This window comes from Podarcis liolepis, assembly GCF_965112155.1.
Source record: "Podarcis liolepis genome assembly, chromosome: 4".
NCBI classification, from domain to species: Eukaryota; Metazoa; Chordata; class Lepidosauria; order Squamata; family Lacertidae; genus Podarcis; species Podarcis liolepis.
Window position 1 is genome coordinate 32,334,020 of NC_139558.1, and position 16,199 is coordinate 32,350,218.

The 16,199-nt window shown below is 42.0% G+C and overlaps 2 protein-coding genes across 5 annotated transcripts in view; one reads left to right on the forward strand and one right to left on the reverse strand.

The window, feature by feature from the left end:
* The window catches only part of TBC1D8 (TBC1 domain family member 8), a 46,065-nt gene extending 39,344 nt beyond the window's left edge, over window positions 1-6,721 (forward strand). For all 4 annotated transcript variants that reach the window (XM_083501450.1, XM_083501451.1, XM_083501453.1 and 1 more), the window contains exons 12-20: window positions 183-468; window positions 905-1,034; window positions 1,242-1,340; window positions 2,024-2,092; window positions 2,817-3,060; window positions 3,677-3,742; window positions 4,110-4,199; window positions 4,592-4,692; window positions 5,822-6,721. In XM_083501450.1, the coding sequence (XP_083357576.1) occupies window positions 183-468; window positions 905-1,034; window positions 1,242-1,340; window positions 2,024-2,092; window positions 2,817-3,060; window positions 3,677-3,742; window positions 4,110-4,199; window positions 4,592-4,692; window positions 5,822-6,271 (1,535 nt within the window). In that variant the 3' untranslated portion in view covers window positions 6,272-6,721. The remainder of the gene's footprint in view (window positions 1-182; window positions 469-904; window positions 1,035-1,241; window positions 1,341-2,023; window positions 2,093-2,816; window positions 3,061-3,676; window positions 3,743-4,109; window positions 4,200-4,591; window positions 4,693-5,821) is intronic.
* A 258-nt stretch (window positions 6,722-6,979) lies between these two features.
* Window positions 6,980-13,356, reverse strand: RPL31 (ribosomal protein L31). The gene is made up of 5 exons (XM_083501624.1): window positions 13,224-13,356; window positions 10,797-10,903; window positions 8,384-8,509; window positions 7,380-7,492; window positions 6,980-7,048 (listed from the first exon to the last, which is right to left on the reverse strand). Exons 2-5 carry the CDS (start codon window positions 10,901-10,903, stop codon window positions 7,017-7,019), a joined length of 378 nt encoding a protein of 125 aa, XP_083357750.1. The 5' UTR covers window positions 13,224-13,356; the 3' UTR covers window positions 6,980-7,016.
* Window positions 13,357-16,199: the final 2,843 nt, after the last annotated feature.

A 16,199-nucleotide genomic window follows, 5' to 3' on the forward strand; every position in this document is an offset into this window, starting at 1 on the left:
GTGTTACAGATGCTTTCCCCACCCTCCCTTTTAAAAAGCTTTGAAACCATTCAATAACTCAGTATTGTGATCTGTTAAGAGGAGGAATGAGGCTTGAATCCATAAAATAATTGTATTAAATTATAAAGCTAAAAGAATTATTTATTTCAACCTTGGCTGACGTTATCTGCCGTGATTTCCAGGTGCTCAGGTGGATCAGTCTATATTCGAAGAGCTGATCAAGGAGCGGCTGCCTGAACTGGCTGAACATATGAAAGACCTTTCCACACTGGCTTCCGTTTCCCTGTCGTGGTTCCTCACTCTCTTTCTCAGTATCATGCCCCTAGAAAGTGCTGTTAATGTTGTCGACTGTTTCTTCTTTGATGGGATCAAAGCCATTTTCCAGTTTGGCTTGGCTATCCTTGAAGCCAATGCTGTAGAACTGTGCAACAGCAAAGATGATGGTCATGCCTTGATGATTCTGAGCAGGTATTGTTCTGACTACTATGTTTCAGAGCTGCAACACTAACACTGCTGCCTTTTTTTAAAATAAAAATAAATGTTTATTTAACAGTAATAAAATGATACAGAGAAACTTGTTCCGAACATTTAATGACAACGCTTGCCTCCCCACTATGCTTTTTAGTAGCTGTTTTCAAAGAAAAGAACCACATATTCCAGAAACTTGATAAGTCGTTGCTACTTTTAATTTCTTCCCTAAAGCAAAAAAAAAAATGCAGTTCTTGGCTTCATAAAGGCATATGATCACCTGGGAACAGCTTCTAGGCAGAGAACAAGCCTGATCTGGTTCAATAAGGTGCTTATTTAAAAAATGAGAAGTGAAATCTAGGACTGCTTTACACTGAGTGTAATAGAGTGCATTAACAAAAAGTGGATTTAAATGTTTTTTCTTTATTTATTTCAGGTTCTTAGATCATGTTAAGAATGAGGAAAGCCCTTTGCCCCTGATTGGCAACCAGCATGCCTTTTTCAGTGATGATATAGAGCCCTGTCCTACAACAGAAATAGCAGACCTAATTCGGGATTCTTATGAGGTAACAGTGAAATGGTAGTTGGAAGTTCTGGTTGGAAACTCACTAAGTGTTTAAATATCAGTTTTATGTTAACTTGAGTCAAAATACAGATAGCACAACTGTGGTGAATATGGTACATGTTCCGGTTTAAACATACTGACTATATTATATATTTAAAAATGTACACTGAGATGCAGGCTGAAGCAAAAATCTATTCTTGCATTTTAGAAATTTGGAGACCATTCTGTGGAGCAGATTGAGCACATGCGCTACAAACACAGGATCCGTGTTCTGCAAAGCCACGAAGAAACCACTAAACAGAACGTGGTGAGAATGCTCAAAAGTTAGAATGTTTCATTTATTTTAAAATTATATGTTTCATAGATTCATATGTTTCATAGATTGAAACATATGAAAATCTACCTAACGATTAATTTTGATTTTTAAAAGGAACAAAATGTGACACCAAAAAATACAGAGCTCTTCAGTATTGTGAATGGCACAATCCATATGAAATGTCTCTGCTTTAAAGCTGTGGAAGGAGAGGAGTTAAGCCACTTGAGATTTGTTATTTCTGTTTCTTGTCCAAATGGGAAAGTGCTTCTCTGCCTCACAAATAGGGCAAGGGGACAAAATCTTGGCAGGTGAACGTGGTAGCTCTGGTTGTGGGCAAATTAGTCCAGCAAGCGGCAGACACCTTGCCATAAACTGAAAGGGCCAGGGATCTTGGCACTGGAGTACAGCAATAGATTGTCTCTCATTCCCTGTTTTTCTGCCATGTAGGAGAAAGTTGTTGATACTTAGTGTTGGGTGGGCAAGAGATAGACAGGAGATGACTTGATAAAACAGGTGTCAGGGTTACGATTCTAAAACAATACAAGAAGGTAACACACAAGAAAGGTGGAATACCTAAGCGTTCCAGATTTTAACTATACTAAGTTGCTGTGAGAAGTGATATTGCCAGCAGCTATGCCAGGTTACCACTAGGCTCACTCCTGTTTCCTCTTAAGCTTAGAGTTGTCATCCCGGATGTCTCCATCGCTCCTGAAGACTTGGAAGAACTGTATGGCTTGTTTAAGGTATGCAAAACACTGAAAAAATGCATGTAATCCCAGAAAAGAAAGGTTATATCCTGTGTTAGCCATATTCAGGTCTATCTATAGGTCTATATCTAAGCTTATGGACAGAAATCTTAGAAATCAACCAGACAATCCTGTCTTGCTTACTATTAGTTTTGCTATTTCCTTTTTATCCTTGGTAGCTTTTTCAAGGATGTAAAAAGTGTGTGTGTGTGTGTGTGTGTGTGTGTGTGTGTGTAGATCCTGCATGCTTTCAGATGTTGTTGGACCCCAAACCCCCATGGTCAATTGTCAGGGATGATAGTTCAACAGCAACTGGTGGGTCAGATTCCCTGCTCCTGTTCTAAACTGCTCCTTTTCCCTGTCAATGTCTTTTTTTAAAAAAAGGTATAGGGTAAGTTGGATGGAGAACACAGGACCAGAGTGCCATATGCAGCCCTCCTCTGCCCAGCTTTAGCGACTTTCAGCAGGCCATAGCCTGCTCTGCCCCCTTCTTGGCTGCTTTTGTGTGGATGGAATGTGTTCTAGGGTGGTGAAAATGTCTCCTGCTTGGCTGGATTGCGAGGGGTGCATGTAGAAAACATACTGGAATGTAGTTACTGTGCAAAGGCAAGAGCCATATTCAGGAGTGCCTGCAGGTTCATTGCTTCACGTCTAGATTTTATAATTGTATCTGGGTCTTTCCCCCTCCAATGTTTCATTATTTTTTTTAAATTCTCCTTAGAAAGAACATCTAATGAGCTGCTACTGGGAATGGAATAGTGCAGTTGTAATTCAGCGCCATAATCCAAGCAGACCTTATGCAGAGCAATACAGAATTGACTCTCGGCAGTTCACTAACCTGTATAAACTTGTTTCACCCTGGACATGTGGTGAGCATACTGAAGTTCTAGCAGAAAGGACATTCCGGCTTTTGGATGAAAACATGGACCATCTCATTGAATTCAAAGCTTTCGCTGGCTGCTTAGGTAAATACATCTCTAAAGATGCAACAGCCATTGGGAACTTATCAGAAGAGGGTGTGCAGGTGTACACCAGTCAGGATGACAGAGTATAATGTGGTGTGCGTGTTCCTGGTAATTTGTCTCTTTTTAGGATTCTTCCAGGTCACAAAACCTTTTGTGACACCCTTGCAATGGGTCCTGAGATTTTATGCTGTTGTGAACAAAGAAACAGTGGAAGCTTCAAATATGCTTTTCCACAAGACTTACATTAATTTAACAGTCCCTTTTTAATCCCTTAGTGCTCGTGGAACCATTAAAATCTTAGCCTGGCCAAAGGATAGGAAATAGCTTCCCTTACAGGTGGCTTAGATTCATTTTTAAAATCTGCAAGTGTTTTGTTTTTCAGCATGAGGCCTTATTTCTATCTGAAAGTCTTGGGGACAATAGGCATTCTTAATCAAGTGCCTTCCAGCCCACAGTTCAGTTATATGACTTTTGATATTTACACAAGGGTCAAGCGTGTAGATTAGGTTCTAAACCAAATTGTCTGCAGATACTATGATGGTTTCTCACATAGTTTTATTCCTTCGTGCTTCAAGTGTGAAGGTCAAGCCTCTGATACACTTTCTTCCTCACACAGATATTATGTACAATGGAGAAATGAATGAAAAGATAAAACTGTTGTACAAGCTGCACATTCCTCCTGGTAAGAATCTTACAGGATCCCCCTCCCTTTTCGTACTGCTTGGATCATCCTTTTTTTGTTATATTATGGAAATCCAGTGTGTTTAAAGTGCAGTTGTATACGTAGTGACTCAGCTTTGATATCCTGCAGTTTCTTCCTGAAGCACCACTTGCCCTCCCTTTATATGAGCCAGTAACATTCCTCCTCTAACAGGCCGTTCATGGTGGGTCCAAAATGTTTGTATGAAGTTGGCATGAGCACTGAGGCCTTTGAGCCTCTCCCTCAGACCTAGGGGCCACAAGTGAAAACAAGGGAAAATGTAGGAACCCACAAGGAACTGTTAGGCCTAAAATTAACATTTTGTGATCATCAATGGTCTTTTTTGTAGCCCTCACAAAAAAAGACAGGGACAGCCAATCACCACTGAAGAATCCTTTGTTGTCAACTTCAAGGCCGCTAGTACTTGGAAAATCAAATGGTAAGTGATCTGGTTTGCAAATGGGTATCTGCTTCCCCCTACCCTGCCCCAACTTAGCATATGCAATTCATCGCCTGTGTTAATGACCACCACCTTGGATGATTTTTTAAAGCACTTAAAACAAAAGCAAACTGTCAGTGACCGATGGCTATATCCTACACATATCTGCAGGTTCAGAGGCAGTAAGCCACTGAGCTTGCTCCTAGAGAACCTATTTCCCCCACGTCCTGTATTTGAGCTTTACAAGAGGAATCTGGCTGGCCACTGTAGGAAACAGGATGTTAGACTAGACTTTGGTCTGATTCACCAGAGCTCCTAAATTCATTTTATTTACATTTTCCTTCCTCCTTTGTTGAAATGAATTGTAATGCCATTTATATCCTGCTTTCCAGGTGACACCATAGATTATCAGAAACAATTGAAGCAGATGCTGAAGGACTTAGCCAAAGAAAAAGATGCCAAGGCTGAAAAAGAGCTACCAAAAATGTGCCAGGTAAGACATGAGATGTTAAGATGCAGTTCTTAGGGTTCTGACAACGTAAGCATCTATCGGTCTGCCTAAGCCACTTCTGCATTTGGTCACCTATCTTTGTGTGTGGAGTAAACAGCTTCTTGCAACTCATGAAAATGCTCAATGCTCAAGGGAAGTTGGCTTATTTGGACAAAATCTATGTTCAGGGATGGGAAACCTGTTGACAAACATCTGGCAGTGGGGTGTGTGTGTGTGTGTGTGGAGACAGTGGTTCTTCTCTCCCACTGGCCAGTTAAAACTAGATGTCACCATATCAAAACTGGAACCAACTGCAGTAATGCAGGCCGCTCCCTGACCCAACACAGAGCGAGAATGGATGTCTGAAGAGAAGCCTTTCCTTGGAGGCTTGCACACTCTGGTCCTAGTGCAGTCCAATTTGATTCCACAGAAACCTACGCACCTAGGCTTCCCTTCTTCCACTGTCCCATGTTCAATTTCAGCAGATACACAATGTCACACACACACACCCCAGCTGTATAGCCCTCCTTCGCTTTAACATATTAAGTGGGCTAACGAAGTATCTTTTTGGGGCTGCGGATAAATTAAATCACTTCTGTTGCCTTACCATTTTATGTATGTCCAATTGATACGCAGGTCCTTTTGGACCTAGAATAGGGCAGAATGGGAGCAGGGCACACCAGGAATGGAACCCCACACAAAATGGTTGCTGCCCGTATAAGAAATGTCTTAGCTAGACTTGTGAGGATTCCTGAAAAGTGCCAATCATTGTGTTTGCCATGTATCTTGGAGCACTCTGCATAGCATTAGCAATGGAGTTTACTCTGGGAGTTACCACTGTGTGCCTGTTTCAACAGTTACTCCCAGAAACATTAAACAGGGATTTCCGAGGAAGTGACATTCTAGTACTTGCTCCATCTTGGTTCCCAACAAACTGCTAGGGAACTGATTAACAGTTAAACTGCCTGTTTGTGAACCATATAAGCAAAGTTTGTGTAATTGCTTTTGAGGATTATAAATGTGCATGTTAATTCCTTTCCCTTGCAGGTAGGTAGTATTAGTTATCTATTATAGTCTTTCCATTTTTAAGGCTGCAGGCAACAAACAAAAAATTGCATGTCATGTTTTTCAGCGAGAGTTCATCCAGTTCTGCAAGACCTTGTACAGCATGTTTCATGAAGACCCAGAGGAGAACGAGTTGTATCAAGCCATTGCCACAGTGACTACTTTGTTACTCCAGATTGGAGAAGTGGGTCAGAGAAGCAGCAGTTCAGGCTCAGACGACTTTACTGAGGACTTCCAGACTGAGGCATCTACCTCTGAGCAAGATGCGGTTTTTACTGACACTGTGAAGACCCAAAAGAATGCAGAGTCTTTACCAATAACTGATGGGGATTGGATTGTTTCATTTGAACACATCTTGGCTTCACTATTAACTGAACAGTCACTCGTCAACTTCTTTGAAAAATCCTTGGACCTCAAATTAAAACTGGAGAATGCAAGGGTAGCTCAATATACCTTCAAAACAAATGGCACCAGCCAATCATCACGAGGTGAGACCGAACCTTTAAGTGTACCATAGCAAATCTCCCAGGCAGTTCATGTTACACCAAAGCGCATCTTGCAACATTAAGTTTTTGGGACTATTTTGATACATTTTCAGTTGAAGAGCTTTAAAACCAAAACACATTTAATGTGGTTTTGACATTTGTTTTCTTGAATGTAATTTAGGAAGAAAAGGCCATCTTCCCTTTGAATACTGCTGCAGATGTGTTAATATTTCAAAGACAAAAAGCTGAACTCCTTGTTTGAAAGTGTCGTCTGACTACCGACTGCAGGTTTTATGTACAGTTGCCTTTTTTGCACTAATACCGAATACTTGTTTCAATGCTGGTAATTGAAACCATTAATATATATTAATATATACAAATCAAGACATCAAGATTTGTATGTCTTGCTGAATGTTCAGTGTACATGGACTGTGCTTTTCATGTCTCTGTGTGTGCACATTTCAATAAAAATGCCTTTGTAACTTTTGCTTTTCAAATAGCACCTTCACCTTCAAAATGAATCTGCAGTCATTCACTCTTCCACATTTCCATATTGCTGTCTTAAAATGGATCTGTTGCTCCTGGACCATCAAAGGAATATCAGTGCTGGCTGCGGCTGACAGGAGTTGCAGTCAACAGAAGACCAAAGATTTAATTTCAAGAAATATTTAGCCAGCCAGTTTGGGAGCCAAAGCAACCTGAATCGCCTCATAACTAGACTTTAAAAAAGACTTGTTGAGTAAAGTAATGTCATAACATTTTTATTGTAATGAAAGATTAGTTTTCATCCACATTAACAGTCTGTAGGCCTGTAAAAAAGGAGGAAGTTGCGTTAAAGTTGAATACACAATCCATATTCAGCATGCATTAATTTTAGATTATAGTGTGGAATGGGGAAGGAAGGCAATTTCCCTTCCTGCAGGTTCCCAAAAGTCCAGAGGTCCCTAACTCTCTGGAGATTTTGAGAGAGGAAATGCTACAAATTGCCTCCCCTCCCTGTTCCGCAGATAGATACTGTTCACCAGGGTAGGGACAACAAATGGCGACCAGCCACACACAAAATATCTCTGACATTGTGAGAAATACAGTCCAGGGCAGCAACCCTCCTCGTTATTCTACAATGGGGGGGACGGGACTTACTTTTGAAAGTGGTAACTGGCACATATGTGACCAGTGTATACAGTTTATTAGGCGAATCCTCATCTTCATTGCGTTTTCTGGATAAACGCACACGGATACGGTAAGGAACATTCCTATAAAAAGGGTGAAAGTATGATTGCGATACAATGAAATCATGGGTGGGTGTGTTTGCATATTTCAACACCAACATTTACGGAAGTTCCACTCCACTTATTTCCAGTTCTGCAATCCTAACATTTAATAATTTTCCCTTCAAGGCTGTTCTTCATGTCCAAGGGGCAAGGAAAGCCATTTTTTATTTTTATAAGTTAACACGATTTATAAGCATCATGAAAAAGATCTTGACTATTGGTCATGCTGGCTGAAGATGCTAGCTGGACTGCAGCAGCATCTGGAAGGCACCACTGTGGCTACCCCTGGATCAGACCTACTCTTCTAACACATCCTGTTAGCCCAGAAGCAGTGTATTCTAAAAGCAGCATTAGTTCCATAATCCATTTAAGAATGAAGATTGCTCCAGTGTGAAGCAATTCTCCAGGAAAATACAGAATGCTCAGCCCAGATAACATACTTAGAACTACAGTTCAAATACTAGCTGTTTCTTCAAGGGATTTGAGAACCATAACATTATTCCCATTAATTATAGTACTATGATACCAGCCTTTTATTTAAGCTTTGGCCTGGTACCAATAGATGGATAGAAACCCCATGCATGGCAGAGAAAGGTAATAATTCTCTCTTCTGTACTCAGCATAGAAATGCAGCTGCCAATCCCCCCAGTAACTTCTGTCATACATCACAATGCCAAAGTGGATATTAAATAGAAATAGAAGCAGTGCCTAGATGTATCTGAACCACCACTAAAATGACTGGCAAATGGTACGTTTTTGAAATATTGCACCAATATACAGTGTAATGTCTTAACACCATATCCTAAGCACATGTGTACTAGTGCAGTAACATTAGAGTGTCCCTCTGTACTAAAAAAAAGTTTGTCACGATACCTTACTCCTTTTGCCCAGACAGCCTTGTTCAAGCGGGTGTCAATGCGTACATCAGGAGTCCCCATCTCCTTCATTGCAAATTTACGGATCTCCTTGAGAGCACGAGGAGCCCGCTTCTTGAAGCCCCTGAGAATACAGAAAATATCCAGTAGGCGAAATGAAAAAACAAACAAACACTACTCCTAAACCTCAGGAACCCCTGTTTGTGCCTAGACTTCAGCATCTGAATAGCATACCCTAGGGATGAGGAGCCTCAGGAACAGGGGCCAAATGTGGCCATCCAAGCCTCTCTATGGACTCAGGACTCTCCTCAAGCCATACTCCCCTATCTTTCTTGCTCCTCAGGTGCTTTCGCCTGACTAGAAATGAGTCTTAACCCTGTGGGAGGAGTAGGGTGGATGTGTGCACATATACAACAGCCTGGGTTTTGTGTGGCTGGAATGTTCCCTGCCCTTCAAAGGCAAGTTGCATCTCTTGCTCTGCCCACTTCTGACTTTGGTCTCGCCACTATCAGCATGCAGCTCCTAGAAGGGAACGGGGTCCCTTGTGAAGAAAATTCCTCACCCGCACCTCCAGTATATAAAACCTGCATAAAGCCACTAGTTACCAAGATGGGCTGGTGGAGAAAGCTAGGCTTTTTTCTTTTTTATGCTATTTATTACTTTTTAGGAAAAGGCCTAGAAGTAATTTGAGGAGGTTCAGCTATGATAATTGGGCTTACAAAGGCAAAATTTTAGTTTCTGATGAATCATAAATTTTAGAATCTCCTTATTTGCCTTCTAATACCCAGCTCATTCTGTTGGCTATTTGCAGTATAGTAGCGCTGCAGAGAGCTTGCTGGGGAGACCATGCATTAAAAAGGGACTCAAAAATAACTTGAAGGTTTTAATAAGAAAAACAAAAACTCCATTTACACTAAATACATCAACAAACCAGACCCAACCACCAACCCATCCCCCAGGGTAATGGGAGAGCTAGGTGCTGCTCCTTATATACTCTACCCAATTCCTGACACAGTTTAATCAGTACAACTCAGCAGCACCTGCTATGTTTCACAGCTGTAAAGCTGGGTCTCGTTAGTTTGCTCTGGCCCTTGCTCCGGCCCCTTAAAGACATACACATGGAGTGGAACAATAATGAACCTTTACATTTAAAGAAACCATTCAACACATTCTGGGCCTGCTGTAGGGAAGATTTTTCAGAAAAGTCAAAGCTAAGAACTGACTTCTGCAAAAATTTTGCTTTTCCACACTCCATTAACTATACTTCAAACACAAAGTAAGCCAGCTCAGCCAGAGATGAGATGAAAGCACAGAAAGATTCAATCAGCTTCACCACAACTCATGGATGTACAGAAATTAAGCTACTGTTTTTTCCTGTTCAGATTTGTGACTAGAGCATGAACTCCGAATACCTCCCATTATAAACAGGAAGAACGCTAAACCTGTTCCATTGTACATCAACAGTACACCCAAGAGACTATTTCCCCCCTCAATCATAGTGCCAACATTACACAAGTTACCCAATGTCTCTTGAATTTAACAGTGACCTTGCATCCTAAACCCAAAGCCAGGATACCAGTGAGTTTAATTACAATAGCAGTGTCAACATATTTATGTTATTTAGCCAAGCATTTGCAACGCCTCATTATAAGCATTTACTAATTGGTTCAAGCTGTTTTCTACCAGGCTTTTTACTTGTCTGCCCGTCCCCAATCACACATCTTGGAACACTGAAGGGAGGCCCAAACCACTCACCCACAGAGTGGTACCTCTAGTTACAAACTTAATTCATTCCGGAGGTCCGTTCTTAACCTGAAACTGTTCTTAACTAGAGGCATGCTTTCGCTAATGGGGCCTCTTGCTGCTGCTGTGCAGTTAGCACACGATTTCCGTTCTCATCCTGGGGCAAAGTTCTCAACTCGAGGTAACTTTTCAAGGTTAGCAGAGTTTGTAACCTGAGGTACCAGTGTGTGTGTGTGTGTGTAGGTTTTGCCGTTTTTCAGCAAATAAGTATTCATATTTATTTTCACAATCAAATGCTTTCTTTAAAACCTGTGAACACAATTCCTGTAAACTATAATATTAGGTAACTATTTCTAACGCAAATCAGTACACTTTTGGTTTTTTAACTTAAAATCTGGTACAGCTAAATTTTCCTTTGCACATGAATATAAAAGGGCCTTAAGGACCACCTGTAACCCTTTTGGCTTACAACAGAACTTGAGATATTCTGTAGTACAACTGATTCTTTACAAGGCAACAATCAGTATGGTATTTCTAAGCTTTTAACAAAGTTTTTAACTCAAAAGTAATGTTTGATGATACAGTCGCTTGGACCAATTTCTGCACTGAGTAACAGTGTAACACATTTTCAAAAAATGAAAGAACAAAAAATAAGGACTGCCACTTACACGCCATGGATCCGTTTGTGAATGTTTATAGTATATTCCCGAGTAACCACCTCATTGATGGCTGATCGTCCTTTCTTCTTTTCACCACCTTTCTTTGCAGGAGCCATCTGCACATGTCAAAACACAAAAAGCCTTGTTTTACACAGCACAATATGACATACTATCATCATCATTGTTTCTTAAATAGTAGCTCCACAAAGCAATGATAAGAGCAAAAATGACAGAAACAGACATCTGCCAAATGCAGAGGCTGAGTTCAGCATTTCCTCCTACTGGAATAGATGGCCTAGATTTTAGGCCATCCAGTATGTAAAGCCACAATTTTAGTTGTTGACTAAAATTCTTAAAAGACTTTGAAAAGCCTGGTCGCAGTCTCTCCTTGTGTTCTCTGACATGCTATTAATATTTAGACACCAGGCAAATACATTATTATTCTTCCAGGCCTCTGGCTAATTGAATACTCCATGGCCTTTAAAACTGTTGGGGAATTATTGTTTTCAATTGTTACTGTTATATATTTTTATGTTTCTATATTGTTAACCGCCCTGTGATCCTAATCATCTAAAGGAGTCCCTCTCATCCACGACTCTTGTCTCTGACCATTCATGTGCAAGAACACAGTACCTGCACAGGTAACAAATACCTCACAGAAGTGAAACCAGCTCTTCTAATACCTACCATTTATCCGCAATGCTTGTAGCATGTCAAAGCACTTCACACATCCTATCCCATTAATGCTAACATAAACTTTGTGACCCAGGTGCATATTATCATATTTCAACTGTGGGAGGATTCAGAAATAGTGGCTTACTTTAGACCAACATCAGCCTGGCTCACACTCTTCACCATTACTGCGCAAATCCCCTAAAGCTTCCAGTTTATTAATGCCAGTGTCTAACTTTCTACCAGCCTCCTGTCATGTTGAGAGTCCACAGTTGCTAAAATTACTTTACTACACAACAAGCAGCTGACTCTGCTGAATCTCAAAAATGTTTTTTTTAACAGGAGAACAGCCCTATCAGATCATGCCAATAGCCCATCTAGTACAATATCCTGTTCTGACTAGATGCCTGTGGAAAATCTGCAATCAGGATCTCAGCATCTAATGTGGACATTAAGAAAAAAACAGAAAAAGGCAGATATACTTTCAAATTTGTGCCACAATCTGAAAGTACGCTTGCAACTCCAGCATTGTGAATGGAAAGATTCTTCCTTTGTGCGATCTACTCCCTGCCTTTGCTCTCCTCTATATGCTCTAGTTCCACTAACAGAAGGAAAGTGCCAACAAGATTAGAGTTGCAATGGTGTGATTTAGGGACAAAATCACCCCTCCAAAAAAAGAGGGAAAAGCACAACCAGTAATCCAAGAACGCTGAGTGTCAGCTAGAATGCCAAGATGAGCTCTGCTGGATCAGGCCAAAGGCCCATATAGATCAACATGCTGCTCTCATAGTGGCCAAGCAGGTGGTTTATGTGAAGAAAGACCACAAACAGAACCAGAGTGTAATAGCTGTTGCAGCTGTAGCACTTTGGGGGGGACGGGACATAAAACTGGGGTGGGTGTGTATATATATATATATATATATATATATATATATATATATATATGCAGGTTTTGGTGTCTACGGGTGTCTTCCCGTGTAAGAGTTGGGGTGTCTAGGCATATGTGTGTGTGTGTGTGTGTGTGTGTGTGTGTGTACATACATACATACATAGAGACACACAGAGACAGAGAATTTATAGCACAGCAGCAACTTTAAGTTATCTTATACCACACAACAGTCTTTGAGTAGAAAGCCCGGTTTGAGCTCCTTACACCTTGAGTTTCGTGAAGGGAGGCCCGGCTCAAACTCTGCCAGAAGATACAAACTAATATTCTGTTGAAGACCCCCCCCCTTTGTAAGAATATAGTACTGCAAGTTGTAAAAATACAGCACATGATTCAGCGACATACGCACAACGTGCAAACGGTACCAAACTATTGCTTCCTCACACAAAATGTTAATTAACACTAAAGACGAAAACTCCTGTCCCCAATTTTCACTAATATGAATGGAATTGCCGAATTTTGTTTCAGTTGGCTTTTGAGGCTGCAAACACACGTCCCCATGTCCTTTACGACACGCGTGCTCAAAGAACAGTCCTTCTAGACAGCTTCACTTCCCTCCAAGTCCTGTGTCTTTAGTCCTCACTGCCTTTTCAGGTAATATCAGGCCTAGGCCAGGCTGGAACCACGGCGGCATCGGCGGGGGGGGGGCGGAATCTCAATCCCGCCAGGCGAGACTTCAAGGCCAGGCCCAGAAATACCCGTCCCCCGATACTCCTCCTCGCCCCAGCCAGCCACCCAACCCGGGCTCTCGCCATTGCGAGGCCCACAGAAGCGGATGGCTTCGGATAACAAGAACCGCTCCGAAAGCAGCTACTTACCCTGCTCAGGACCAGACCAGAAAGGAAGGCGCGGGGGCTTATGGGAGGAAACCAAGGAACCCGGAACAGCCATAGAGACGGCGAAGGGAAATACGAGGAGCGCTTCCGGGTCAGGAATCACCAGTTGCTAAGCGGCGCTCCCAGAGGGGAATAGCGGCGGGAGGTTGGGCCGTCTCTATGGCGGGCACGTTGGAGGAGGAGCTAGTGACGCTTTAAAAAGTGGTTTCCCCTCCCCGCCCGCGCACCTTTTCCTTAGAGGTGGCAGCTGCTTAATGGAGACTTAATGGTTTGGTAGCGGCGGTGATGCAAAATCATAAAGGATCTCTGCTGCCTGTGATAAATGTGATTTTAAAAACTACGGCGGTTTTTTTTGTTTTGCGTGATTACTGTGGTTATCATGAACACCCCCAAATTGCAAACTAGGGCAGAGAGCTACTCAAGCCAACTTTGCAGTGTATGCAATTGCAGTCGGCTGCCGTTATACCCACACTGCGGTCCAATATTTTGGGGTGTGTGCATTTTTGTGGTGCAATCAGGTACCTATGGGAATCCCATACCAAGATATGAGCGGAACAGTCCCCCAACTCCTGTTTTTATACTGTAAAGCCCAATCACTGATATTCAGAGGCATACACTGGAGGAATCATCGTGATCTAACCTTTAAAAGCTGCCCTAGTGGTTGTGCCTTGTGAAGAACCAAGTTTGGTCTGTCCTGAATCTCCCGTCTTTAAAATCATAGACACACTGATTCTGGTTTCATGACAGAGGATGGAAACACCTGCTTATCCTGTCTCCACACCAGTATCCCATCTCCCAGTCCACTTTCTTTTCCGACTCCTGTAACAGCGGTTAGGCAGCTTCCTTGCAATTGGATTGGCAGTCCAGTATATTGCCAATCTCCTCTTTACTGAAGTCAGGACTGAAAAATGGGACTCTGATTTCAGAACAGTTATGCATCTGGGACTCCCCCACTGTAGCCTGGGCTGAAATCGTTCCCTTCAAATTATGTCTGCATGTATGCTTCTAAGTAAACCAGGGGTGGCTAAAGGGTAGTCCTCCAAATGTTGATGGACTCACAATTTGCATCCGCTCCAGTCAGCATTGTCAATAGCCAAGAATTGTGGGAGTTGTAGTCCAGCAAGATTTGGAAGACCACAGGTAATTAGTCACCCCACTAGAAGGTAGTAGAACCCAAGAGGCTTACTTTTTAAAGGTACACTTATGCCCCCTCTCTAACCTAACACACAACTTGGGAATCTTTGCTCTTATTAAGCATGTTTGGAGCTGCAGCCAAGATCTCTGGAAGCAAGAACAACAATCCTACATCAGAAATTGGCTCTGACCTCAATACATTTGTTTGACTTTTAGATGTTTTGAGACTTTTATATCAAGGTTCCAGTGTGTGATAACTGCTTTTCAGCCCTATAAAAAGCTTGTTTGAGAGGGAGCCAAATTCTAGATTAAAGGTGTAGACATCAACTCTTCATCCTTTGCTAGGGACAATTGCTTGTTATTCCTAGAGGATTGTTTAAAGCAGGAATACAATTCTTCCCTCCCAGGTGTGTGCCTGCAGTCATATTTTTCTCAAGGGACTGATAGAAACAGAAATGAACATCCAAATTGTGATGCTCCTCCAGACCCTATCAACCTGGTTTGAAATGGCATGCACAAATGGCATGCACAATCTCTACACTGCGCAAACCTTTGTTGTGCGTTGCGTTGGGGCCGGTGAGTTTGTTACAACCTAGCTGGAAAGGCTGTGATCAGGCAATGCAATTCAAAATAATCTGTAAAGGTAAAGGGACCCCTGACCATTAGTGCTTTCAAACTGCTAGGTTGGCAGGAGCAGGGACCAAGCAACAGGAGCTCATCCCGTCACAGGGATTCGAACCACCGACCTTCTGATTGGCAAGTCCTAGGCTCTGTGGTTTAACCCACAGCGCCACCTGCATCTCTATACTATAGTATACCTATACTATAACTATACTTACCTATACTAAGCGGCAAAACTGATTGCTCCACCAGCCCCAACAAAGCATAAATTAGTAAAAGTAACTAAATATATGGTAACTAAATTTTTACAAAAGAGTGTTTTACTGCAGAATGCATTGCATACAGCCTCATGTACCATTTGCAGTAGCCAGAGGTGTAGTAAAATTCTCACTGCATGGGAAGAGGGTATGGACAAAAGTGGTATGTAAATAAAAATAAACGGGTAAAGGACCCCTGGATGGTTAAAAGTCCAGTCAAAGGCAACCATGGGGTGCAGCGCTCATCTCACTTCAGGCCTAGGGACCTGGTGTTTGTCCACAGACAACTTTCCGGGTCATGTGACCAGCATGACTTAAACCGCTTCTGGCGCAATGGAACACTGTGACTGAAGCCAGAGTGCCCGGAAATGCCGTTTACCTTCCCGCCACAGCGATACCTATTTACCTACTTGCACTGGTGTGCTTTTGGAATACTAGGTTGACAGAAGATCAGACAGAGCAACAGGAGCTCACCCCCATCAAGTGGATTTGAACAGGGGACCTTCCGACTGGCAGTGGTTTAGACCACAGCGCCAGCCACATCCCATAGCGGTATGTATGCTGCAGTATGTTCCCCGTAGTAACAAGATACTTCTACCCACCAAACACCATACTACATGCTCAATACTTCATAAATTGTTGCATTAATAAGCACTGCAACAGACCCTACCCATCAATTATCAACATGTCAACAGACTGTAAGACAATGAAAAATGAAAAGGGTTAGCAAAAAGCCCACATCAGGCTAGTCATTTGTTTCATATAAGCCTGGTGCAAAGGGTGCTGTATTAACAGCTCTCTGCAGGCACCCGTATGTCCAAGCTAAAGGCCTGAAGCTATAGTTCTATATTTCAGTTTGTTTTTTACAAACTATTAATTCTTTAAAAAGCATGGAGAGAAAAAACGCGTTTCACTTGTGAAATGAGCTGGTCTTTCATAAACAAAA

Excerpts from the sequence above, each read along its gene's own strand:
- RPL31 (XM_083501624.1), bottom strand. The coding sequence starts at position 10,903 with ATGGCTCCTGCAAAGAAAGGTGGTGAAAAGAAGAAAGGACGATCAGCC. Across the intron at positions 8,510-10,796 it reads CACAAACGGATCCATGGCGT|GGGCTTCAAGAAGCGGGCTC; the intron begins GTAAGTGGCAGT and ends CTGTATTCTCAG. Across the intron at positions 7,049-7,379 it reads GCCAGTTACCACTTTCAAAA|GCCTACAGACTGTTAATGTG; the intron begins GTAAGTCCCGTC and ends CCTTTTTTACAG.